The sequence below is a fragment of the Stenella coeruleoalba genome (assembly GCF_951394435.1).
Source record: "Stenella coeruleoalba genome assembly, chromosome: 5".
Taxonomy (NCBI): domain Eukaryota; kingdom Metazoa; phylum Chordata; class Mammalia; order Artiodactyla; family Delphinidae; genus Stenella; species Stenella coeruleoalba.
Genome location: NC_137150.1, coordinates 86,097,659 through 86,123,918, shown reverse-complemented (window position 1 = coordinate 86,123,918; position 26,260 = coordinate 86,097,659). Strand labels below are relative to the sequence as shown.

The window sequence follows — 26,260 nt, the reverse complement described above, 5'->3', positions numbered from 1 at the left end:
GGCTAGGCTTGAAATTAAAACTCTTAGACTCTTTGAAAATCTGTACTCATACTGCAGTGAGAGCATGCTCTAGTATCTGGCTGTTTCTCTTCCCACACACAGCTTTATCTCTCACTGTACCTCAAGCCGGTGCATGTGAGTGGACACCAGGCTGGCACATGTCTTAGGTTTTGAGGGGTGCACACCAAGGACCCAGTTTGCTTGTAAGATCATGACATAAGGGAAAAGGCCCAAGCGATCCTAGAAATAAGCTTAGGACCACTTGAGCAGGAAATTTTGGTGTCCGCAGTACCAGAAGTGAGATCTAGAACAAGAAGGTATGTCTGGGTTTTGGGTGGTCACTGTCGCAACTGCATTGCAGTTTAACTCATCCTCTGCCCAATCATACATCCTTCATCCTTCCACTCCACAGGGGATGATCTGAGGGTACTCCCTAACATGCTGACTTTGAGGAACTCATTGTCGACTCTGGAGGCTTGCATCTAAGGAAATCATTATGAGTATATCAGGAGAGGTTGTGCGTTGGGAAGATGTGCCTGGAAGAACTAAGGAAGTCTTTGACCTCAGTGAGGTATCTGAGTAGCCTAGAAGGAGGAGTGGTTTACCACAGCTTAGCTTTGCAGGGGTGGGCAAAAGGAGAAAGGGAAGAGCATCTCAGTCAGAAGCAGCAGCTGGTTCAAATGCACAGAGGTGTGAATGAGTGGAGCAAGTTTGGGAAACTGGAAGCAGGTGATTTGGCCTGGTTGTGGGGTGGAGAGCAGGCAGTGGCTTGCACGCATAATACTGGATGATCTCAAGTTACCGGACAAAAGCGGGAAACTCATTTGCACAATTTCCTAAATGCAGTGGCTTAGGCTGGAAGCTTTCTCCTGAAAATATACTTACTCTCCTTTCTCACCAAAGCTTCCTGCTGCACCTACCAGCACCTGGACTGCACTCTGGGACAGAGTCTCATTCCTGTATTGTCTCTGGTAGCTTGCCTAAAAGAAATGTTGAATCAAATCATTCTATAATATGGGTAACAGAGACAATATATTATTTTCTTTATGGAAAAATAATCTGTGAGAAAGAAGTCAAAATCCCCAAATAATCTGGTATCTTTATATAAAAAAAGTTTTTTCTCCTATGGAGTCCAGACCATGAGGTCAGTGCAGAAGGTAGGTCTGAGTTTTGGGTGGAATGAAAATGGTTATGCAGGAAACTAGGTTCCTCTAGATGTTAATTAGGTTTTCAAAAATAAGTGGAGTTCTGTGGCCAAATAAGTGTGGGAACTGTTGCAAACTATCCCCATCTTAAAAGTTTATAATGCATATTAGAATATTAAAAACTCTGAGAAATTCTACAGTAAGGAATTCTGATTTATAGCTTTATTTAATTCCACTTCCCCCAATATTTTGACAACAGAACTCTCTTGTCTCCAATCGATTCCCAGCATGAAATGAGCTGCTCCTGTGGTGCAGAACACAGACATTCATTCATTCAATCCATATACTGAGAGCCCACTCGACTTCTGTGTGCTGAACATTGTTGAGAATCAACTTCCTAAATTGGGATGTGTGATATGACTAAAGATTCCTGGTTCCATAGAAGACACTCTGTCTGCAGAGTGTTTACAGACATTGAAACATGGTTTTGCTCTTGGGGGATCCTAGAAAGGGACAGAACTAAATTTAAGGATGAATGGTCAAAAGGTTATTTGTCAGTAATGAAAGGAATTCTATAGAGTATCATTTTCTCCTTAAACTTCATTAAAATATTTGCAAAATAATGTAGCATTAAAATATTTTCAGTATCCTCAAAGATAAACACTGTAGTTTGTGGGGAAAATAAGAAAGCTGAAAGTCATATGGAGCTCACGAAAGCTTAGTGACATAAGTGACAAAGCAGTTAGATACTAGAAAAATGTTAACTCTTAAGTGATCCTTCATACCAAAATGTAAGAAGAATTTAGAGAATGGTTGATTCCTAACAATAACTGCCATCTCTGAGCTCTCTGTTATACTATTGAATTAACATAATTATGTTTTACAGAAAATTATTTAATTCTTGCAACAGCTTTATGAGGAAGGTATACGAATCTGCATAGATGAGAAAGATGAGGCTCCTCAGGGAGTTGAGCAGTTTTCTCAAGATCACATTGGAAACTCAGTTCTTTCTGAATTTAAAGCCTGCCTCTCTTTTCCCCCATTATGTTGTGCTGCTCTCCTGTGCCACTGTCTTACCATGCTGTGCTTCCTCTTCTTTCTTTTTTTAATTAGTTAATTAATTTATTTGTCTTCTCTGGGTCTTAGTTGCCGCACACAGAATCATCGTTGCCTTGTGTGGGTTCTTCCTTGTGGCATGTGGGATCTTTAGTTGCGGCATGCATGCGGGATCTAGTTCCCTGACCAGGGATCAAACCTGGGACCCCTGCATCGGGAGCGTGGAGTCTTAACCACTGGACCACCAGGGAAGTCCCCCTCTTCTAACATACAGTAGTGGAGGAGATATTGCTCCCGTTAACAAGAGCTGGCTGAGATTTAAATAAAAACCCTCAGAGCTTTGAAAACTGCAATAACCAATTAATACTGTTGGGAACAGTGAACATTAGTATTGAGATTGCAGAAATCAAATCAACAAGCTAAGATACACATGAAAATATGTCTAGAACAAAGAAAGACTAAAAATATATGAGGTGAGATGAAGATCTGGAGAATAGAACAGAGAGATCCAATATACTTTGAAAAATAGGATTTCTGGATTAAGACCTAACACACAGCACAAAATCAATGAAGATATAATAGTAGAAAAAAAAAAGTTTAAGGCAATAAATCAAAAAGGTACAGGAAGTATATATTGCAGAAAACAGGCTATCATGAGTGGAAGGAATCTAAGAGGTCATTCAGGTAGCATAATTTCCCCTTTTACAGATGGGGAGAATAATAACTTAAAAGAATATGTTCTGAGTCACATATCATATTAATAATAAAAGCAAGACTCAAAATGGAGTCTCCTGCATTGATTTTAAGGGTTCCTGAATACTATATTTTCCTGAAATAAATTAAAAATCTGGAAGTGACTCAAAGACATGATCTCATAAAATCTGCTGGTGGAACAAAGCATGATATGGGCATAAGTTCACCCTTCATGGCACTGCCTCAATTGCTTAAAGAAGTTATTTGGGTCCTTGGAAAGCTGTCTTTGAGACTCAGCTTGTCTGCCAGGACTACTGCTGAGGAGGGAATAATCATACCCTAAAGATCTTCCATTTCCCAAGTTAGACTGAGCAAGCAGAATCCTATATGCATGGAACAGAAGAGAAATGCATGACAGTTCCACAGGCAGTGAGGAAGGCCCAACATGAACATTTTGAGAGGATGAGTCATGGCAACTGGTCAAGATTCTGACCTGGATAGAAAATGGTAACTGGGCTGTTAGCATTTCCTCACAGAGTCCTATATGCTGCTGTGCTACAGAATTTCTTTAATTTTTACCCAAGATTTGATATGAAAACATACTAACCTATACTTGCAGTTACTAGTGGACTTGGTGGTATTCTTTCGGGAAAAACTGGTTCGGTCCAGAGATAGGCAGTGTCATGGAACTGACTGCATAACGCATCTGGTGGTAGAGCTCAGCTGTAATTCCTGCCATTGGGATCTGTGAAATTCCAAGTTCCTCAAAATAAAACACCTTCTACTTAAACTAATTTGAGTGGATTTCTTTTTCTTTTTGTCCTTTTCTTTTTTCTCTTTGTACTCAAGCAGATTCCTAAGACAATGCCAAACTTCCCTTTGCCTTTGTAAGCAATCTATTAAGCTGTGCAGGTGAGAATAACCAAGATGTCTTAAGCAAGGGAGAAACTTTTCAGTATAATTTTAGCCAATAATTTAATTTTTTAAATTCAAATTTTTTTTAGTATAGTACTGGCACAAAAACAGACATGTAGATCAATGGGACAGGATAGAGACCCCAGAAATAAAACCATGCACCTATGGTCAATTAATCTATGACAAAGGAGGCAAGAATTTACAATGGAAAAAGACAGTCTCTTTAATAAGAGGTGCTGGGAAAGCTGTACAGCTACATGTAGGAGAATGAGATTACAACATTTTCTCACAACACAAACCAAAATAAATTCAGAATTAAAGACCTAAATGTAAGACTGGAAATCACAAAACTCCTAGAAGAAAACATAGGCAGAACACTCTTTGACATAAATCGTAGCAATATTTTTTGGGATCTGTCTCCTAAGGCAAAGGAAACAAAGCAAAAATGAACAAATGGGCCCTAAGCAAACTTAGCAAAGGAGACCATGGACAAAATGAAAAGACAACCTACTGAATGGTAAAATAATATTTGCAAATGATATAAATGATAGGACAAAAATTTAAAAAGCGTATAATAAAATACTAACTATTTGTGCTGACAGGAGACGCCTCTTGGCCAGCTCCATTGCTTCAATATTAAGGGTCTCATCTATTTCCTTGTTACAGTGTATACATTTCACTTTTTGATGTTCTGCTTTTTCTTCTTGGCCCAACTAAATAAAACACAAATCAAAACCAAAAAATAATACATGAACATTAACATATTGTTTAGCATAAACCTCAAGCAATTCACATACCATTTTGGTTTAAAAAAGTATAGAAATTTTGCTAGATACAGAAAAATGTTCAGATGAGTTTTCTCATCGTTTGCACAGTCATCTAGAAGGTAACATAATTGCCAGTTTTGGGGGGAAGGAGTTATATCATATTTTTACCTTTGCATGGCATTGGTAAAAGTTTATAAAAGCTACTACATTGCTGATCACACTTTAAACCACTGGTTCTGAAAGTGTGGTTCCCCAGCACCAGCAGCATCACCTGGGTATTGTTAGAAATGCACATTCTCAAACCCCACCATAGACCTGCTGAATCAGAGACTGTGGGGAGATGGGACAGCAGTCTGTGTTTTTACAAACCCATTCCATGATTCTGCTACAGCTAAAGTGTGACAACCACTGCTTTAAACTAATCACTTAAGGTAGAATAAAAAGTGAACATGGCTGTTAGGAAATGAGTATATGGATAACTCCATTTTATAGATGAAAAAAGTTGAAGCTTAGATAAAATAAAAGGTTTATATAAAGATCACAAAGCATCTATTAAGTGATAAATCTAGGATATGAACCCAGATTTTCTGAGTCTAAAGCCAATGTTCTATCTATAACACTAGAATATCCCTCATGTCAGCATCATAAAGAGGAGAATGTAGTTGTTTAATTATCTGCCTTCTGAAACAGATCAAATACCAGAGTGGTGACCTCAACCCTGACTTTGCATTAGAATTAGCTGGGTAAATGGATTAAAAATATATATTCCTGGGACCCTCCTCAGACCATCTGCATCAGAATCTCCTGGGCAGAGGCTGGGAAATCAATCCGTATTTTTTAATAAGCTTTCCCAGTGATTCTGATGCAGCCAGATTAACAAAAGGCCACAATCAGATATTGGGAGCTACTATAAAAAATCCTTAGATTTGACTTGGTACTTTTCTTATCCAGAAATCCTGGCAATATTCCTGCAGACACAAGGCTTGATTCTGAGCCCCCACCTGGAGCTTCAAGCACCTGTTAGAGAATTTAAAATGGAGTTTTAGAAATCCTATTTCATAGCAACCAATTATCTTATGTCTACAGTCATAGAAGTTGGCCCCTCATATTGTTTGATGCAGAAAAACATTGCAGTGAAAATTGGACTTAATGTAGGAGATGGCAACCCAGAAGAAGCATTGAGCAGATACCAGGACAACTTTTATTATTTCTCCTTGTGGCATTCATGAGAGCTAATGAATTATGAACTCATATATGAATTAGAAGTCTGACCATGGAGATTCTAAAGCATATCTCAGAAGCAGGAGGTGACATTTCACGACATCTAATCGTATGACACTGGCTTTGAATTCTATTTTATATTACAAAGTAATATATATATAGATATATGTATAATTTTTTTTTTTTTTTTGCAGTACGCGGGCCTCTCACTGTTATGGCCTCTCCCGTTGCGGAGCACAGGCTCCGGACGCGCAGGCTCAGCGGCCATGGCTCACGGGCCCAGCCGCTTCACGGCATGTGGGATCCTCCCGGACCAGGGCACGAACCCGTGTACCGTGAATCAGCAGGCGGACTCTCAACCACTGCGCCACCAGGGAAGCCCTACGCTGTCTTTTAAAGGCAGCTCCAATACACTAGTCCTTCTTTTGAATTTACAATACATACTTGCTATACTCAAAGGGGTTGTCAATTCTACTTTGCCCCATAGTGGTCACAAAAATCCCGAAGAACTGTGAATTAATATTTATAACATTTATACTTATTTAAGGGCAATCATATCCACTTTGAAGGAATAAACAAAAGATATTACTTGCTTACTGCATATGGGTTTTGCAGCATAATTGCTTTCTCAACCATGTTCCAATCTGCGTTAGCAAGATCTTTGTCAAATTTGAGTGCAGAGGCTACAGATATGGTTAGTTCTTGAAAGTGTTGAAATGTATAATACAGTGATTTATACTTTGTTGATGTGACATCATGAAGACCTTTGATACAAAGAACACATTTTATAAATAGTAGACATCATCATTTTAATGATATATATAAAATATACATATATACATATAGATGTGTAGGAGATATATGCAGGAGGTATAGATATACATATACATATATGTACTCAGTGTATGTGTAGATATATACATATATTTCCCACCTATACATAAGGTCATATATATAAGTATTTATGATATATATTTATTTATCTCCAGATGTATACATTTGACCCTTGAACAATATGGGAGTCAGGGGTGCCAACCCTCCACGCATATAACTTTATAGTTGGCCATTCATATCCATGGTTGTGCATCCTCAGATTCAATAAGCAGGTTTGTGTTATACTGAAGTATATATTAAAATTTTTTTTTAATTAAAAAAAATTCATATCCACTTATAAGTGGATTGGTGTAGTTTAAATTCATGTTGATCAAGGATTAACTGTGTGTGTGTGTGTGTGTGTGTGTGTGTGTGTGTGTATATCTCCAGACCTCAATGTTTGAAGGAATCTTACTACCAGACACAAATTCCCTTTTTCTGAGCCATAGAAGTTTCTTTGGAAAGCAATAATGTTCCATGAGCAAATGTTCACTGCTCTCAGTGCAAGTAAACAGATGCTCCACAATAAGAATTTTAGGTTTATTTAGCTACTAAGTAGAACATCTGATAAATTGAAAATTTTTACCTCTTTAATCTGTTTTTTCCATTTTACTATGTTAAGGCTCAGAAAATAAAAAAAGTAAATGAAAGGAAAGATTTTGTTGCAAATATGAGGATGAAGGTGCAATATTATCCATAAACATGGAATTTAAGATTGGTTACAAAATGCCATATGAATGAAAACTCTGCGTGTAACAAGAAAGGGTGATAAAGCAGTTAAGAATACAATGGATTAAAAACATTAGAGCAATTTGTTTTTAGTTCTTTAACTGTCATTATCAAGCCATGTGACCTTAGACGAGAACTTTTAACTCTTTAGATTTCAATTTATCAATTGTTAAAAAGTAGGGGATTGAAACAGTCATATTGTATAATGCAGTTGCCTCCTAAAACTAGTATTTCTGCTTCTATTCTCTTCATAGCTCCCAATCAGCTATCCACAGAACGAGAGTTGTCTTTTTAAGGACCTTATTCTTAAAATTACACTTAGTTGCTTAAAACCAACCAAGAAATCCATTTATCCCTTAGAATAAAATCTTAAAATTTAAGGTCCTTCATTATCTAACTCTTTCCCTACCTCTCCCATCTGAACTTCCTTCACTATTGGCATTGTTCTCGAAGGTCCCAGCACCTTACCTTCTTTCTTTGAACACACTCATTTTCTAATTTCCTCAGGAATCTATTACCTGTTGTGTTTTCTATTTTATTTCTATGTGGTTTGTTGATTTTTATACAAAAATGACTCTCTGATATTACCTTATTTGACTTGTTTACTGCCTGTTTCTCCTCTCTCCATCAACTCAGAAATCTTTTTTGTCTTCATAATGCATCACTATCAGTTAGAATAATGACTGGCATATAAGAGGCTCTTAACAAAAAGTTTGTCAAATAACTGAATAAACTTATTGTATAATTTTACTTAAACTGGACTCATGTAAATAAGTAATCTTTTTTTTTAATTGGAGTAAAATTGCTTTACAATGTTATGCTAGTTTCTGCTGTACAATGAAGTGAATTATCTATATATATACCTATATCCCCTCCCTCTTGGACCTCCCTCCCACCCTGCCCCCCATCCCACCCATCTAGGTCATCACAGAGCATGGAGCTGAGCTCCCTGTGCTATACAGCATGTTCCCACTAGCTATCTATTTTACACATGGTAGTGTATTTATGTCAAACCTAATCTCCCAATTCGTTGTACCCCTCCCTTCCCCCTGTGTGTCCCCATGTCCGTTCTCTATGTCTACATCTCTATTCCTGCCCTACAAATAGGTTCATCTGTACCATTTTTCTAGATTTCACATATACGTGTTAATAATATACGATATTTGTTTTTCTCTTTCTGGCTCTTTCTCTTTCTGGCTCTGTATGACAGACTCTACATCCATCCACATCTCTACAAATGACCCAATTTCATTCCTTTTTTATGGCTGAGCAATATTCCATTGTATATATGTACCACATCTTCTTTATTTATTCATCTATCGTTGGACATTTAGGTTGTTTCCATGTCCTGGCTATTGTAAATAGTGCTGCAATGAACACTGGGGTACAAGATTATTGCTTATTGGCCTAACAAGCTTATTGGCCTAAACAATTCATATGACTTTACATAGAGATCCAATTTCCTCTTCAATTAGACACCATTGATTTGTATTTATATGGCTTCTTTCTTCATTATTAGCAATTCTTTAGCATGTTTGGAATATTTTTCTCTTCACTCAGAATATGAATTTGCAGGGCTTACCGAGTTTAGTAACTGCCATTGGCAAAATAAATCTATTGACAATCAGGCTAATTAAGGATACTGACACTCCATGAAATAATATCTGGAATAGAAAAAAAAAAAGTAAGTTTTCATCACAATGTCATATAATATACTCTATATTTACCAATGTAAATTAAGCTAGGATGTACTATGTCAATAGATACTCATGGCAGAGGGGAATTTGGATGTCAGACATGATGAAAGTACTCTGGGGATTCTCTATCTTCTTGCATGTGCTTCATTCACATTTTGGAACCAAACCAAAAATCAGGACACATGGTTTGACAAATATTTATGTACATATGAAGACATTAGGGGAAAATACTTGTTCTTAAATTCTATTACTGCACTTCTTGAGCCCTGGAAATATACTTGTGCTTCACCAGTTCTCATCCACCATACACACCTCCATATACACAGCCACACAGTTCTCTGCTCAACATTATCAGCACATCTGTATGAAATAATTCTCTCCACTTAGGAAAAGAGGACAACTCAGAGGTCTTGGTATGTTTGCTCCACCTCATACTTTGCCTCTCTGGCATCTCATTGCCAGCAGGGAGGAGCAATTGATGTCTTTGGTGCCACCTGTTTCTTTTCTCCATTTATATCCCAAGTTAATCTCCATGGACAGATGAAGCGACACTTTTCAATTTGATACTACATACTTCCATCGTTTTATGGAATTCTAACTTCCAGAACTTATTTTAAACTCTTAGCCAGTCCTCTATTCTTTGGCTACAAAGAAAGGTTAGAGACAGAGCATGAAACCACACCAGAGGCCTTCAAGTTTGCACACTAGGATCACCAGAGAAACTTTAAAATATTGGTGCCCAGGATGGTGCCACTGAATATTCTGATTTAATTCTTCAAGGGTGCAGCCCAAACACTGGTAATTAGAAAAACCAAGGTATAATCTACACACATTGAAATGTACTTATGTATCATTTGATAAGTTTTGACAGTGCATACACCCATATAAACCTCAGTCCTATCAAGATGTAGAATATTCTCATATCCCTCCAAATTTCTCCAGTGCTGCTCCAATCAATCCCCACCTGACACGAGGCAACTACTCTTCTATTTCTATTTCTATAGGTGAGATTTGCCAGTTCTAAAACCTTCATTTAAATTGAATATTATGTTTCTCATTGTAGTTTTAATTTGCATTCCCCTAGAGTAATGATGTTAAGCATTTTAATGTGCTTAGTCGTATATATCTTTCTTTTTGAAACATTTGTTCAACTCTTTTGCCTATTTTTTATTTTTATTTTTATTGCAGTACACGGACCTCTCACTGTTGTGGCCTCTCCCATTGCAGAGCACAGGCTCCAGACACTCAGGCTCAGTGGCCATGGCTCACGGGCCCAGCCGCTCCACGGCATGTGGGATCCTCCCAGACCGGGGCACGAACCCGTGTCTCCTGCATCAGCAGGCGGACTCTCAACCACTGCACCACCAGGGAAGCCCCTTGCCTATTTTTTAAATTGGGTCATTTTTCTTTTATTATAAAATTGTAGAAATTTTGAAAAATATATTCTGGATAAAAGTGCATTCTCATACAGATTACCAACAGGCACATGAACAGAAGTTCAATATCACTAATTATTAGAGAAATGCAAATCAAAACTACAATGAGGTATCACCTCACACCAGTCAGAAGGGCCATCATTAAAAAGTCTACAAATAACAAATACTGGAGAGGGTGTGGAGAAAAAGGAGCCCAGCTACACTGTTGGTGGGAATGTAAATTGATACAGCCACTATGGAGAACAGTATGGAGGTTCCTTAAAAAACTGAAAATAGAGTTACCATATGATCCTACTCCTGGGCATATATCTGGAGAAAACTCTAATGTGAAAAGATACATGTGCAGCAATCTTCACTGCAGCACTATTTACAACACATGGAAGCAATCTAAATGTTCATCCACAGATGAATGGATAAAGAAGTTATATATATATACAATGGAATATTACTCAGCCATGAGAAAGAGTGAAATAATGCTATTTGCGGCAACTTGGATGGGCCTAGAGATTATCATACTAAGTGAAGTAAATCAAACAGAGAAAGACAAATATCATAGGATACACTTATGTATGGAATCTAAAAAATGATACAAATAAACTTATTTACAAAACAGAAATAGACTCACAGACAGGAAGCAAACCCCTGGTTACCAATGGGTTTAGCAGTGGTGGGGGGAGATAAATTAGGAGTTTGGGATTAACATATGCACACTACTATATATAAAATAGGTAAGTAACAGGACCTGCTGTATAGCACGTGGAACTATATTCAATATCTTGTAATAAACTGTAATGGAAAAGAATCTGGAAAAGAGTATCATTTTTCTGTATACCTGAAACTAACACAACATTATGAATTAGCTATATTTCACTAGAAAAATACAGAAAAATGTGCATTATCAGATATATGTGTTATGGATATTTCTTCTCAGTTTGTGACTTACATTATCCATTTATGTAAAGCTATCTTTTGGTAAGCAAACATTTTTAATGTTGAGAACTCCAATTACTATTGTTTTTTTGATCTGAAAACCCTTTGTCTATTCCAAGGTTGCAAAGGTATTCTCTTATGTTTTCTTCTGAAGTTTTAGGGCTTTTGATTTTATATTTATGTTTATGATGCATCTCTAAGCACTTTTACATATGGTGTGAGGTAAAAATGAAGGTTTTACTTTCTTTGGCAACTTATTTGCCTTATAACTGGGAGTCTGTACTTTTAGGTTGCCTTCATCCATTTCCTCCATCTCCTCTCACCACCTCTGGCCATCACCAATATGTTCTCTGTTTCTATGAGCTCAGTTTTTTTAGATTCCACAAATAGTTTCTTGAATGTTAAACTAATATTTCTGGACATATTTTTTTGATAGTCTATTTGATCATAATGTCATACTTTTTATATATTTAAAATTAATTGGCTACATATTTTCTAAGAATTTTTGCATCATGTTTACTTAATGGTTTTGTTTGTTTGTAATTATCTTTGTTGGGGTTTAGTATCAGAGTGGGCTGGCCACATAAAATTAGGAAGTGTTCCATCATTTTCTATTTTATGAGAGAGTTTATGTAGAATTGTTATCATTTATTCCTTAAATGTTTGGCAGAATTTTCTAGTCAAGCCATCTGGGCTTCTAGTTTGTGAGACAGTTTTAATTTATATACCCAATTTCTTTAGCAGATATAGGGCTATTCAGATTTTCTATTTTCTTTTGTGTCACTTTGGGTAAGTTGTGTTTTTGAGGAGTTTAACCATTTTCATCTAAGGTATTGAATTATTCTGACAAAAAGTTATGCATAATTTCTATTTATTACTATTTTAATAACTGTATAACTTGTAGGCATGTTTTCTTTTTAATTATGGATATCAGTAATTTGTTCCCTATCTCTTTCTGTCTGTCTCTGTCTCCCTCTCTTGCTCTTTTTTAAAGTTTATCATTTTATTTATTTTATTTTTTTAACAACTTCATTAGAGTAAAATTGCTTCACTGTGTTGTGTTAGCTTCTGCTGTATAACAAAGTGAATCAGCTATACGTATACACATATCCACATATCCCCTCCCTCTTGCATCTTATCCCACGTGTCCAGGTGGTTAAAAAGCACCGAGCTGATCTCCCTGTGCTATGCAGCTGCTTTCCACTAGCTATCTATTTTACATTTGGTAGTGTCTATATGTCCGTGCCACTCTCTCACTTCGTCCCAGCTTACACTTCCACCTCCCTGTGTCCTCAAGTCCATTCTCTATGTCTGCGTCTTTATTCCTGTCCTGCACCTAGGTTCTTCAGAACCATTTTTTTATTCCATATATATACATTAGAATACAGTATTTGTTTTTCTCTTTCTGACTTACTTCACTCTGTATGACAGACTCTAGGTCTATTCACCTCACTACAAATGACTCAATTTAGTTTCTTTTTATGGCTGAATAATATTCCATTGTATATATGTGCCACATCTTCTTTATCCATTCATCTATCAATGGACACTTAGGTTGCTTCCATATCCTGGCTATTGTAAATAGAGCTGCAAAGAACATTGTGGTACATGACTCTTTTTGAATTATGGTTTTCTCGGGGTATATGTCCAGTAGTGAGATTGCTGGGTCATATGGTAGTTCTATTTTTAGTTTTTACAGGAACTTCCATACTGTTCTCCATAGTGGCTGTACCAATTTACATTCCCACCAACAGTGCAAGAGGGTTCCCTTTTCTCCGCAGCCTCTCCAGCATTTATTGTTTGTAGCTATTTTGATGATGGCCATTCTGACTGGTGTGAGATGATATCTCATTGTAGTTTTGATTTACCTTTCTCCAATGATTAATGATGTTGTGCATCCTTTCATGTATTTGTTGGCAATCTGTATATCTTCTTTGGAGAAATGTCTATTTAAGTCTTCTGCCCATTTTTGGATTGGGTTTTTCTTTTTTTTTTGATATTGAGCTGCATGAGCTCCTTGTATATTTTGGAAATTAATCCTTTGTCAGTTGCTTCATTTGCAAATATTTTCTCCCATTCTGAGGGTTGTCTTTTGGTCTTGTTTATGGTTTCCTTTGCTGTGCAAAAGCTTTTATGTTTAATTAGGTCCCATTTGTTTATTTTTGTTTTTATTTCCATTTCTCTAGGAGGTGGGTCAAAAAGGATCTTGCTGTGATTTATGTCATAGAGTGTTCTTCCTATGTTTTCTTCTAAGAGTTTTATAGTGTCTGGCCTTATAAGAGGTCTTTAATACATTTTGAGTTTATTTTTGTGTATGGTGTTAGGGAGTGTTCTCATTTCATTCTTTTACATGTAGCTGTCCAGTTTTCCCAGCAGCACTTATTGAAGAGACTGTCTTTTCTCCATTGTATATTCTTGCCTCCTTTATCAAAGATAAGGTGACCATATGTGTGTGGGTTTATCTCTGGGCTTTCTATCCTGTTCCATTGATCTATAATTCTGTCTTTGTGCCAGTATTATACTGTCTTGATTACTGTAGCTTTGTAGTATAGTCTGAAGTTAGGGAGCCTGATACCTCCAGCTTCATTTTTCTTTCTCAAGATTGCTTTGGCTATTCGGGTTCTTTTGTGTTTCCATACAAGTTGTGAAATTTTTTGTTCTAGTTCTGTGAAAAATGTCATTGAGAGTTTGATAAGGATTGCATTGAATCTGTAGATTGCTTTGCGTAGTATAATCATTTTCACAATGTTGATTCTTTCAATCCAGAAACATGGACTATCTCACCGTTTGTTTGTATCATCTTTAATTACTTTCAACAGTGTCTTATTGTTTCCTGCATACAGGTCTTTTGTCTCCTTAGGTAGGTTTATTCCTAGGTATTTTGTTCTTTTTGTTACAATGGTAAATGGGAGTGTTTCCTTAATTTATCTTTCAGATTTTTCATCATTAGTATATAGGAATGCCAGAGATTTCCGTGCATTAATTTTGTATCCTGCTACTTTACCAAATTCATTGATTAGCTCTAGCAGTTTTCTGGTAGCATATTTGGGATTCTCTATGTATAGTATCATGTCATCTGTAAACAGTGACAGCTTTACTTCCTCTTTTCTGATTTAGATTCCTTTTATTTCTTTTTCATCTCTGATAGCTGTGGCAAAAACTTCCAAAACTATGTTGAATAAGAGTGGTGAGAGTGGGCAACCTTGTCTTTTTCCTGATCTTACTGGAAATGGTTTCAACTTTTCACCATTGAAGACGATGTTGGCTGTGGGTTTGTCATATATGGCCTTTATTATGTTGAGGAAAGTTCCCTCTATGCCTACCTTCTGCAGGGTTTTAATCATAAATGGGTGTTGAATTTTGTCAAAAGCTTTCTCTGCATCTATTGAGATGATCATATGGTTTTTCTCCTTCAATTTGTTAATATGGTGTGTCACATTGATTGATTTGCGTATATTGAAGAATCCTTGCATTCCTGGAATAAACCCCACTTGATCATGGTGTAGGATCCTTTTAATGTGCTGTTGGATTCTGTTTGCTAGTATTTTGTTGAGGATTTTTGCATCTATGTTCATCAGTGATATCGGCCTGTAGTTTTCTTTCTTTGTGACATCTTTGTCTGGTTTTGGTATCAGGGTGATGGTGGCCTCGTAGAATGAGTTTGGGAGTGTTCCTCTCTCTGCTCTATTTTGGAAGAGTTTGAGAAGGATAGGTGTTAGCTCTTCTCTAAATGTTTGATAGAATTCACCTGTGAAGCCATCTGGTCCTGGGCTTTTGTTTGTTGGAAGATTTTTAACCACAATCTTAATTTCAGTGCTTATGATTGGTCTGTTTATATTTTCTATCTCATCCTGCTTCAGTCTCAGAAGGTTGTGGTTTTCTAAGAATTTGTCCATTTCTTCCAGGTTGTCCATTTTACTGGCATATAGTTGGTTGTAGTAAACTCTCATGATCTTTTGTATTTTTGCAGTCTCAGTTGTTACTTCCCCTTCCTCATTTCTAATTCTATTGATTTGAGTCTTCTCCCTTTTTTTCTTGATGAGTCTGACTAATGGTTTATCTGTTTTCTTTATCTTCTCAAAGAACCAGCTTTTAGTTTTATTGATCTTTGCTCTTGTTTCCTTCATTTCTTTTTCATTTATTTCTGATCGGATCTTTTTGATTTCTCTCCTTCTGCTAACTGGGGTTTTTGTTTTTTTTTCTCTAACTGCCTTAGGTGTAAGGTTAGGTTGTTTATTTGAGATGTTTCTTGTTTCTTGAGGTAGGATTGCATTTTGTCATAAATTTCCTTCTTAGAACTGCTCTTGCTGCATCCCATAGGTTTTGGGTCGTTGTGTTTTCATTGTCAATTGTTTCTAGGTATTTTTTGATTTCTTCAGTGATCTCTTGGTTATATAGTAGCGTATTGTCTAGCCTCCATGTGTTTGTAGTTTATACAGATTTTTTCCTGTAATTGATATCTAGTCTCATAATGCTGTGGTCGGAAAAGATACTTGATATGATTTCAATTTTCTTAAATTCACCAAGGCTTGATTTGTTACCCAAGATATGATCTATCCTGGAAAATATTCCATGAGCACTTGAGAAGAAAGTATATTCTGTTGTTTTTAGATGGTATGTTTTGGATGGTAAGTCCATCTTACTTATTGTATCATTTAAAGCTTGCATTTCCTTATTTATTTTCATTTTGGATGATCTATCCATTGGTGAAAGTGGGGTGTTATAATCCCCTACTATGATTGTGTTACTGTCAATTTCCCCTTTTATGGCTGTTAGCAATTGCCTTATGTACTGAGGTGCTCCTATATTGGGTGCATAAATAATTACAGTTGTTATATCTTCTTCTTGGATTGAACCCTTGATCATTATATAGTGTCCTTCTTTGTCTCTTGTAATAGTCTTTATTTTAAAGTCTATTTTGTCTTATACAAGAATTGCTACTCCAACTTTCTTCTGATTTCCATTTGTGTGGAATATCTTTTTCCATCCCCTCACTTTCAGACTATATGTGTCTCTAGGTCTGAAGTGGGTCTTTTGTAAACAGCATATATATGGGTCTTGTTTTTGTATCCATTCAGCCAGTCTATGTCTTTTGGTTATAGCATTTATCCATTTACATTTAAGGTAATTATCGATGTGTATGTTGCTATTACAATTTTCTTAATTGCTTTGGGTTTGTTATTGCAGGTTTTTCCCTTCTCTGTGTTTCCTACCTAGAGAAGGTCCTTTATTATTTGTTGTAAAGCTGGTTTGGTGGTGCTGAATTCTCTTAGCTTTTGCTTGTCTGTAAGGGTTTTAATTTCTCTGTTAAATCTGATTGAGCTCCTCACTGAGTAGAGTAATCTTGGTTGTAAGTTTTTCCCTTTCATCACTTTAAATATGTCCTGCCAGTCCCTACAGGCTTGCAGAATTTCTGCTGAAAGATCAGCTGTTAACCTTATGGGGATTCCCTTGTATGTTAATCATTGCTTTTCTCTTGCTGCTTTTAATATTTTTTCTTTGTATTTAATTTTTGATAGTTTGATTAGTATGTGTCTTGGCATGTTTCTCCTTGGTTTTATCCTGTATGGAACTCTGCGTTTCCTGGAGTTGGTTGACTATTTCCTTTCCCATATTAGGGAAGTTTTCAACTATAATCTTTTCAAATATTTTCTCAGTCTCTTTATTTTTCTCTTCTTCTGGGACCCTTATAATTCGAATGTTGGTGCATTTAATGTTGTCCCAGAAGTCTCTGAGACTGTCCTCAATCCTTTTCATTGTTTTTTCTTTCTTCTGCTGTGCAGTAATTATTTCCACTATTTTATCTTCCAGGTCACTTATCTGTTCTTCTGCCTCAGTTATTCTGTTATTGATTCCTTCTAGAGAATGTTTAATTTCATTTATTGTGTTGTTCATCATTGTTCATTTGCTCTTTAATTCTTCTAGGTCCTTTTTAAACATTTCTTGTATTTTCTCCATTCTATTTACAATATTTTGGATCATCTTTACTATCATTACTTTGAATTCTTTTTCAGGTAGACTGCCTATTTCCTCTTCATTTGTTTGGTCTGGTGGGTTTTTACCTTGCTCCTTCATCTGCTGTGTATTTCTCTGTCTTCTCATTTTGCTTAACTTACTGTGTTTGGTGTCTCCTTTTTGCAGGCTGCGGGTTAGTAGTTCCCATTGATTTTGGTGTCTGCCCCCAGTGGGTAAGGTTGATTCAGTGGGTTGTGTGTAGGCTTCCTGGTGGAGGGGAGTAGTGCCTGTGTTCTGGTGGATGAGGCTGGATGTTGTCTTCCTGGTGTGCAGGACTGTGTCCGGTGGTGTGTTTTGGGGTGTCTGTGGACTTATGATTTTAAGCAGCCTCTCTGCTAATTGGTAGGGTTGTGTTCCTGTCTTGTAAGCTGTTTGGCATGGGGTGTCCAGCACTGGAGCTGGCTGGTCGTTGAGTTGAGCTGAGTCTTAACATTGAGACGGATATCTCTGGGAGAGGTCTTGCCGATTGATATTATGAGGAGTTGAGAGTTCTCTGGTGGACCAATGTCCTGAACTTGGCTCTCCCACCTCAGAGGCTCAGGGCTGACACCCAGCTGGAGAACCAAGACCCTGTCAGCCACACGGCTCTAGTCCTACCCTTAGCACTCTGTGACATAATCAGGAGAAATCTCTGAGTTCCTGGGTTCTTGCTGGACTGGACCCCCAGCCCCTGTTGTGGGTGTCCCTGATGGTGTTCAAAGAAGAAAATGGTTCCTGATGGAGGAGGCTGAATGGAGGAGGCAGCTTCACCAGGCTGCTGTCAGATGGGCTGGTTCAGAAACAGAGCGTAGTGCTCTGAAGCTGCCCTTAAGGCAAATGTTTAAGGGACAGGCACAGTTTGTCTTCTGGCACGAATTTTTGATACCTCCAAGCTCCCAGCAATAACTGCTTGACTTGAGGATAGTGGAAAGTCTTGTTGAGTTGCTGTAGCCTTGACCTTGACAGACTTAGCATTGGGAGCTCTATGTGTCCGGGCCAGAAGCGCCCATGCTACCCCAGGCCCTTTGGGTCCCTTCCTTTGCGTATGTAATTTTTTTTTTTAAGTAACTGCCAAATTCTTTCCCAGAGTGACTGTACTATTTGATATTCCTACTAGTAATGTATGAGTGGTCCAGGTTCTTTGCATCCTCACCAACATTTAGTTTCATCACCATATTTCATTTTAGCCCTTCTAATAGAGAGATATCATTTTTGTGGTCTCAATTTGCATGTCCCCAGTGGCTAATCATGTTGACCATCTTTTTATGCTTATTTGTCATGTGTATATCCTGTTCTGTGGAATGTCTCTTCCTGTATTCTGCCCATTGGACTGTTAAAAGTTTTTGATTTTGATGAAGTATAATTTCTTCTTCTTTTTTTCTTTTATGGATTATGCTTTTGGTGTCCTTGCCTTATGCTAGGTCCCAAAGATTTTATTCCAAGTTAAAAAAGAGTTTTCTAGTTTTACATTTTGTATTTAATTCTGTGACCCACTATAATTAATTTTTGTAAAAGATGTGAGACTTAGAGTCAATGTTCTTTTTTTTTGCCTATGAATGACCCATTCTTCAGCACCATTTGTAAGACATCCTCTATTGAATTGCTTTTGCACCTTTATCAAAAAATAGTTGGGGGGCTTCCCTGGTGGCACAATGGTTGAGAGTCCGCCTGCCAATGCAGGGGACGTGGGTTCGTGCTCCGGTCCAGGAGGAGCCCACGTGCCGTGGAGCAGCTGGGCCCGTGAGCCATGGCCGCTGAGCCTGCGTGTCCAGAGCCTGTGCTCCGCAACGGGAGAGGTCACAACAGTGAGAGGCCCATGTACCGCAAAAAAAAAAAATAGTTGGGGATGTTTGTGTGGATCTATTTCTGGGTTCTCTGTTCTGTTCCACGTGTCTCTCTCTCTCTCTCTGACAATACTATCTAATCTCCATGACTATAACTGTAATAATGCCTTAAAATTGGGTATAGTGATTTTTCCCATTTTTTCTTCTCTTTCAAACTTATTTTCGTTATTTTAGTTCCTTTGCTTTTTTTTTTTTTTTTTTTTTTTTTTGCGGTACGCGGGCCTCTCACTGTTGTGGCCTCTCCCGTTGCGGAGCACAGGCTCTGGACACGCAGGCTCAGCAGCCATGGCTCACGGGCCCAGCCGCTCCGCATCATGTGGGATCTTCCTGGAGGGGCACGAACCCGTGTCCCTTGCATCGGCAGGCGGACTCTCAACAACCGCGCCACCAGGGAAGCCCTTCCTTTGCTTTTTATTTCTTGAATGATTGTATGTGGAATTGTATCTTTAATTTTCATTTCCTTGTATCAATTGGTAGTATATAGAAATACTTGATTTTTTATACTTATCTTGTATCCTGAGACCATGCTGAACTCACTTATTAGTTCTAGTAGAGCTTTTTTTTCTCTTCTTTTTGAAGACCCTTGGAATTTTCTATATAGATAATATTATCTGCAAATAAGGATAGTTTATTTCTCCCTTTTCAATATTCATGTGTTTTTTTTCATTAATTTTATTTTATTTTTTTGTCTTATGAAGCAAGCTAGAACTTCCATCATGATGTTTAATAAAAAAACTAAGAGTAGACATTCTTGGATTTTTCCCAATTATAGGGTGAAAATGTCTCTCACTATTAATTATAATGCCACCTGTAAATTTTTTTGTAGCTGTTCTTTATCAACATTAGGAAATTCCCTTCTATTTCTATTTTTTGAGAGATTTTGTCATAAATGGGTATTAATTTTTGTTAAGTGCTTTTTCTGTATCAGTTGATACGATTCTATAAATGTCAATTAGATCCTGTTGGTTGATGGTGTTGCTTAGTTTTTCCATATCCTTGCTGATTTTTTTACTAGTTCTACACTTTGTTGAACAAATTATAAAAAGGAGTGTTAAAGTCTCCAAATATAGTTTGTCTATTTTTCCTCTTAGTTCTCAGTTTTGGCTTCACATATTTTTATGTACTTGTTTGGAACATATTCAGTTCAGTCATTGAACTTGTGAGTAGTAGAGAGAGGATTAAGTTAAAATTTTAAGCTTTCATTGTAGTGCCTCTTTGTGAGTATTAATAAATTAGCTGTAAGATTCAGCTAAATTAAATTAAGTAAGGAGTGCTACTTTCTTCTCAACTAGTTAACTACTACTGAGACATCTCTCAAATGATTTTATCTACCAAAGTTTTATTTGAAAGCAAGTCTACATGGCAACATCATCATCATCATCATCATAGCTCAGATTTATTGTATATTTACTATATGCTAAACAATGTGTTAAGCATTTTAGGTATATTTTCAATTTATCATAATAACCCTTTGAGACAGTGGAGATAGTGATATAGCCAGATAGACCTGGCTCATACAAGTTTGTGAGAGCTGATCATTACATTTTCAGGAAGTTTATGAGCAGATTGATATTCCTGTTGGTGCCAGTGATTACACAACAGAAACTGGCAAACACTACAACTTAGGGTCTCCCCCTCTCTGAGAAAGTTACTTGTTAAATATTTATTAGCAAACGATTGGTATTATTACTAAATCTGTTTTGGAGTGAGGAAACTGACACCTTGGGTGAGGTGGTGGGAATTAAATAACTTGTGGATGGTCACACAGTAAATAGCAACCAACTAAAAATTTCGGAACCCATATCCACGTGCAACGTTCACCATTATACTGGTCAGGATGTATGATGATGCCGCTGATTTTTATTCAGGCAGGTGGAGATAGGTTAAAAAGAAGGAGGAGGTCATGTAATATTAGATACTTTGGTTTAGAAAGCAGTGTTTGAATATTTAGTTTTTTAATGTTTGGATTATACATAATAATGGCCTTTGTACTGTTCCCTTTACTCTTGGAATTTATGTAAAAAGAAAAGCCACGATGGAAGTATTAGATGTGTTGTGATGTCTGCATAGAAAATTTCTTAAAGAGCTCCTTGAAATTATCTTATTTTGAGATGAGGTAGAGGGAGAGTCATACCCATTATGTTCTGTTAGGCAGAATTTGGGGGTTCTATCTTAGAGATAACTTCCGTTAATAAACAAAATGTTTCGGTTCCTAGCATTACTAAATGTGGCCTCATAAAGTTACAGAAGGCAATAGAGCCAATTATAAGTAGGTTTCTGCTTTTCTTGAGTAGGTGTTAGAAGTAAATAAAAATAGAAACATTTATTAAGTGCATACTCTGTATCAGGTAATATTTTAAATGACTTATAAATTTTAATTCTCTTAACTTGTACAATAAACCTATCTTTTAGGAGTGTGATGAAGGGATTTAGGAATCCTTAAGCTAGAATGGAGAAGAGGAAAGTTGCCAGTTGTTTTTCCCCTCCCCAGTTTTACCATCATAGCTAAATCACTCCCACATTCCAAGTGGGGTTGAGCGATCTCACTACAAAAGCATATTTTAGTACACAGAAACAGTTTTCATAAAATATTCTAATAAAAAACCACATCTTTCTTTACTTGAGATTTCTCCCTCTCAGATCCAAGAGAATATTCAGAGTAGGCAAGCAGAAGAGCCATGTTTATATTAGGAATCCCTTTCATTTCACTCCAGACCATAATGAATGCCCAGCGCCAGCTGAAACCATGACCAAGTCGAGACAAAAGAGGGCTCAATAATAGAAAGACCAGAAGTCTAAAAGACAAAACAGATTTTAAAAAGTTATTTTTGTTATAGAAATTTCTTTCCATCCCATTCTATGCTATTCCAATCTATTCCCTGTGGAACTGCCAACTCTCAGACCAATGAACCATCTTTCACACTCTGTTGGCATGGCACGAAAGGAAGGCAGAAGGGCATTCCATACCAAGAGAATGGTATTATTCTTTTTCTTTCTTTCTCTTAGGAAAGTAGTGGAGTAATTCCACATCACCTTTGAGTGGTGCTTCTCCAGGTGGAAAAAAAAGTGTTAGAGACATTTTGTAGATATACTCTATTCTAGATCTCAAAAACAAATAAAAGCAAATCTAATAAATACGAGAGAAAATAATGTCCTCTCTTTCTTTTTCTTTGTAGATTTTAATCTTACTGAATCTGCCCAGTATCAGTTAATTCATTTCTATTTCTTCTTTTAATAACAGATCATTCTTATATTTTACACTAACTGTATCTGACAATTTGGGGCTAATTTCCATTTACTTGGCACTGGCTGACTTGATGTTGAGTCCCAACTAATCTTCCTAGATGGAAGTAGAATGTTAACAATTTTGGTGATGGAGATTAAAGAATTGTTATGGTGGTTTTCCTCTTCTATGTTATCTCCTTTTCAGTTACATAAGCAGATTGTTTTCTGCCTTTTAACACTGGAAAGGGGGCTACAAAAATTATTTAGGTAAAAAAAGACATTTACAAGGAGAACTTCCATATGATTTTTATTTATTTATTAGACATGTGATCATTTAATTTATTTTTAATTTTTTTGAATCAAAGCTAGAAAAATGTAACCTAAAAGTAACTAAACATAACATCACATAACATAACGTAACATGGCAGAATGCCAGAATCGTCAGAACACCGAACAGAGCAGATATCAAATAATAGTGAATAATAATTTAGGAGGAAAGAAAGGTTATCTTTCTTTTTTAAAAAATTTTATTGGAGTAGAGTTGATTTACAATGCTGTATTAGTTTCAGGTGTATAGCAAAATGAATCAGTTATACATATGCATACATCCACTCTTTTTTAGATTCTTTTCCTATATAAGCCATTACAGAGCATTGAGTAGAGTTCCTTGTGCTGTACAGTAGGTCCTTATTAGTTATCTAGTTTATTCATAGTAGCATGTATATATCAATCCCAGTCTTCCAATTTGTCCCTTCCTGATTTTTAAAAAGCAATTTCCAACCATACTTTATTAAGAGTAAGTTATTTGTTATATAATATATATATAATATTAATATATAATATTAAGCGAACAAAGCAAGATAACATTTTTATTTATGATAGGTGTTTAACTTCATGAAACCTCATAGAATAAAAAACAATAAAAAACACTGGAGGAAATATACGAAATGTTAATAGTGGTTGCTTCTAGGTAGTAAGATTATGAGAAGTTTTTTTCTTTTTTCTAATTTTCAAAAATTTTACAACATGTTTGCATTGCTTTGAAATGTAGTTAAAAATTGAATAAAACACTGAGTGCTAACTTGCTGATGATTCCTTGGAAAGTTTGAGTGAATTTTTCATTCTAAGGTATGAAACATCTCTGTCATTTAAAGAATGTCTTCAGGCTTAGTCAATGTCTTATAAATAGAAATATTCAAATGACTTTCTTACCTGAAAACAACAAGTGTTAAGCAGATATTTAATGAATAATATATATCAGAAAATGATATATATAAATATGTATGTGCAGGAATTAGAAGTCCAATGAAAGTGAACACCATAAGAAAAGCAACAAATGATAGACAACTCCAGAATCTGCATTTTTAGAAAAAAATTTAAATATAATTAATTAATCTAACATGTTCAATGCAAGACTTACCTATGTAAGGCATTGTGCTAGGCATTATAAAGAAAATAAAGATGAATAAGGCATTCACCAACACTCAAGGGGCTTATAATTTAACTGGGGAGTAAGGAGCACTAAGGCAAGTAAACAAATACTTCTAAAGCAATTTTAACCAGTTTACACTGAATGTCAATTAGTGTCTTTCTATTTGGGTTGACTTTGAAAGATATGTTAGGTTGTAGCTATACTATTTGACAGAACTCATTCAGGCACTATGGATCAAGTAGCTGGAAAATACTGATTGTGAAGTCCTTGTATCATTAGGAAGATCTAAAATTGTTTATTTTAAAAGGAAATACTGAACTACTAGTCTGATTTACATAGTGATAGAATTAAGCCTTTGCCCAAAATCTAGCTAGCACTTAGAATATGTGAATGAATCTTTTATTCACATGAATGCCCTTTGTAGATTCTCCTTTTGTGATTTCTGAGTCTGTACTTATTCAAGTACTCCAGAGCCTAGGAAAACTCTGCATCATTCCCAAAGCTCACGTTCTCATCAGCTGCAGGCAAAGCAGTTTGAAAAAGTACACTCAGACACGAGTATTTGTCATTTTTGGGTGTTGGGACCATAGTTATTTAAAACTTCATGTTATCTTTCTGTATATTTCATGTCTTTAAGGTTGACATTATATGTGTAGCAAAATAAATGGAAAAGATTAAAAGGGCACATGAACACCATTTTATGAGAGGAAAAAGAGCTTGGTTTTACCCATATGCTGCCAGACTCTGTCCCTGAAACACAAATACCTAGGCATTACCAGAGAAAATTTCAACATGAAACGCTGTGGGAAAATGTCTCCAAATATCAAAAATCTCAGTCTTGTTGAGATTAGCACAAAATGTAATCAAATCAATTAAGTGACATATATTGAAGAGTTATCAAGACTCTTTCATATATGGTAGAAATTAACGGGAGAAATCTTATGAGGAGGAAACCAGATTCTGTAAGGAATCAATGCCCACCAAATTCAGAGTGGATATGAGCTGAATAACCAAGCTCCAAATCCATCTAATAGACGTGCGCATGTACGTGTGTGTGTTCAATCAGTCAGGCACACAGAAAAAAGCTTCTGAATTTTTTTTTAAAGTCTGTTTCCTTTATTTGGTGATCATGAGTTATCCTAACAAATCTAGACCTTTTACGGGAGCAAAGGGTCACAACCCTTTCTGTATATAAGTATCATCTTGGAAGAGTTTTTTAAAATCAGATATCCCATGCTCTCACCCTCATAGATTTTGATACTATAGATCTAGGCATCTGTATCATTTTTATATCTCAATGTTGCACAGCCCTTGGCCTAGAGGAATGATAAGACCTTATGGCCTGGACATTTTAGGGACATCAATTTGCCAAGAATAAAATATTATACAGGTTGGCACTTCCCTGGTGGCACAGTGGTTAAGAATCCACCTGTCAATGCAGAGGACATGGGTTCGATCCCTGGTCCGGGAAGATCCCACATGCTGCAGAGCAACTAAGCCCGAGCGCCACAACTGAGCCTGCACTCTAGAGTCTGTGAGCCACAACTACTGAGCCCGTGTGCCACAACTACTGAAGCCTACGTGCCTAGAACCTGTGCTCAGCAACAAGAGAAGCCACTGCAATGAGAAGCCCTCGCATCGCAATGAAGAGTATCTCCCACTCGCGGCAACTAGAGAAAGCCCACACACGGCAGCGAAGACCCAATGCAACCAAAAATAAACAAAATTAAAATAAAATTTAAAAAATAAAAATAAACCAAGTAGTACTATATGACTTAAGAAGAATTATATGGGTTGACAAGGAAGTATCTCTTATTTGGGGAATTTCTTTCTAACAAGGTGATGTATGAATAGAAGCATGAAATAGAAGCATGAAATTGGCAGCTACTTATGCCAATATGTAAAGGAAGCACATTTCAAGAGCAGAAGCACAAGAACACAAGCCCAAACAGGAAGCCTGTTTGGTATATTTGAGGAATAACAAGTGTGGCTAGAGCAGGGTGGGTGAGGGTGAGGGTGGTAGAAATGAATCACAGAAGTAACAGGGGGACAAATACATCATTTGTTTGCCAGTGAAACAACTTTGACTTGTAGCCAAATGAGAAGTTATTAGATGGTTTTAAAGAAAAGAAATGATCTGGGTAAGGAGGAAATGAGGTGGGTGAGGGTCAGAAAACATCATAGGTTCAATGCGTTATATTCTCAGTGTGACAACAGAATTGTTAGAATTGGGGTCCTAGGGGGTTAAGCTGAAAAGATGGGAGATGGTGCACCTCCTCTCTTAGAGAGTAGCATGGACCTGC

At 36.6% G+C, this 26,260-nt stretch overlaps 1 protein-coding gene across 1 annotated transcript in view; it reads right to left on the bottom strand.

The window, feature by feature from the left end:
• SLC9C1 (solute carrier family 9 member C1) overlaps positions 1-26,260 on the bottom strand; it is a gene marked incomplete at its 3' end in the record, with an annotated part of 109,613 nt that overhangs the window by 56,492 nt on the left and 26,861 nt on the right. The window contains exons 7-12 of the mRNA XM_079921431.1: positions 23,738-23,881; positions 21,921-22,095; positions 8,982-9,063; positions 6,395-6,561; positions 4,397-4,522; positions 886-980 (exon numbers count right to left, since the gene is read on the bottom strand). Coding sequence (XP_079777557.1) covers positions 886-980; positions 4,397-4,522; positions 6,395-6,561; positions 8,982-9,063; positions 21,921-22,095; positions 23,738-23,881 — 789 coding nt within the window. The remainder of the gene's footprint in view (positions 1-885; positions 981-4,396; positions 4,523-6,394; positions 6,562-8,981; positions 9,064-21,920; positions 22,096-23,737; positions 23,882-26,260) is intronic.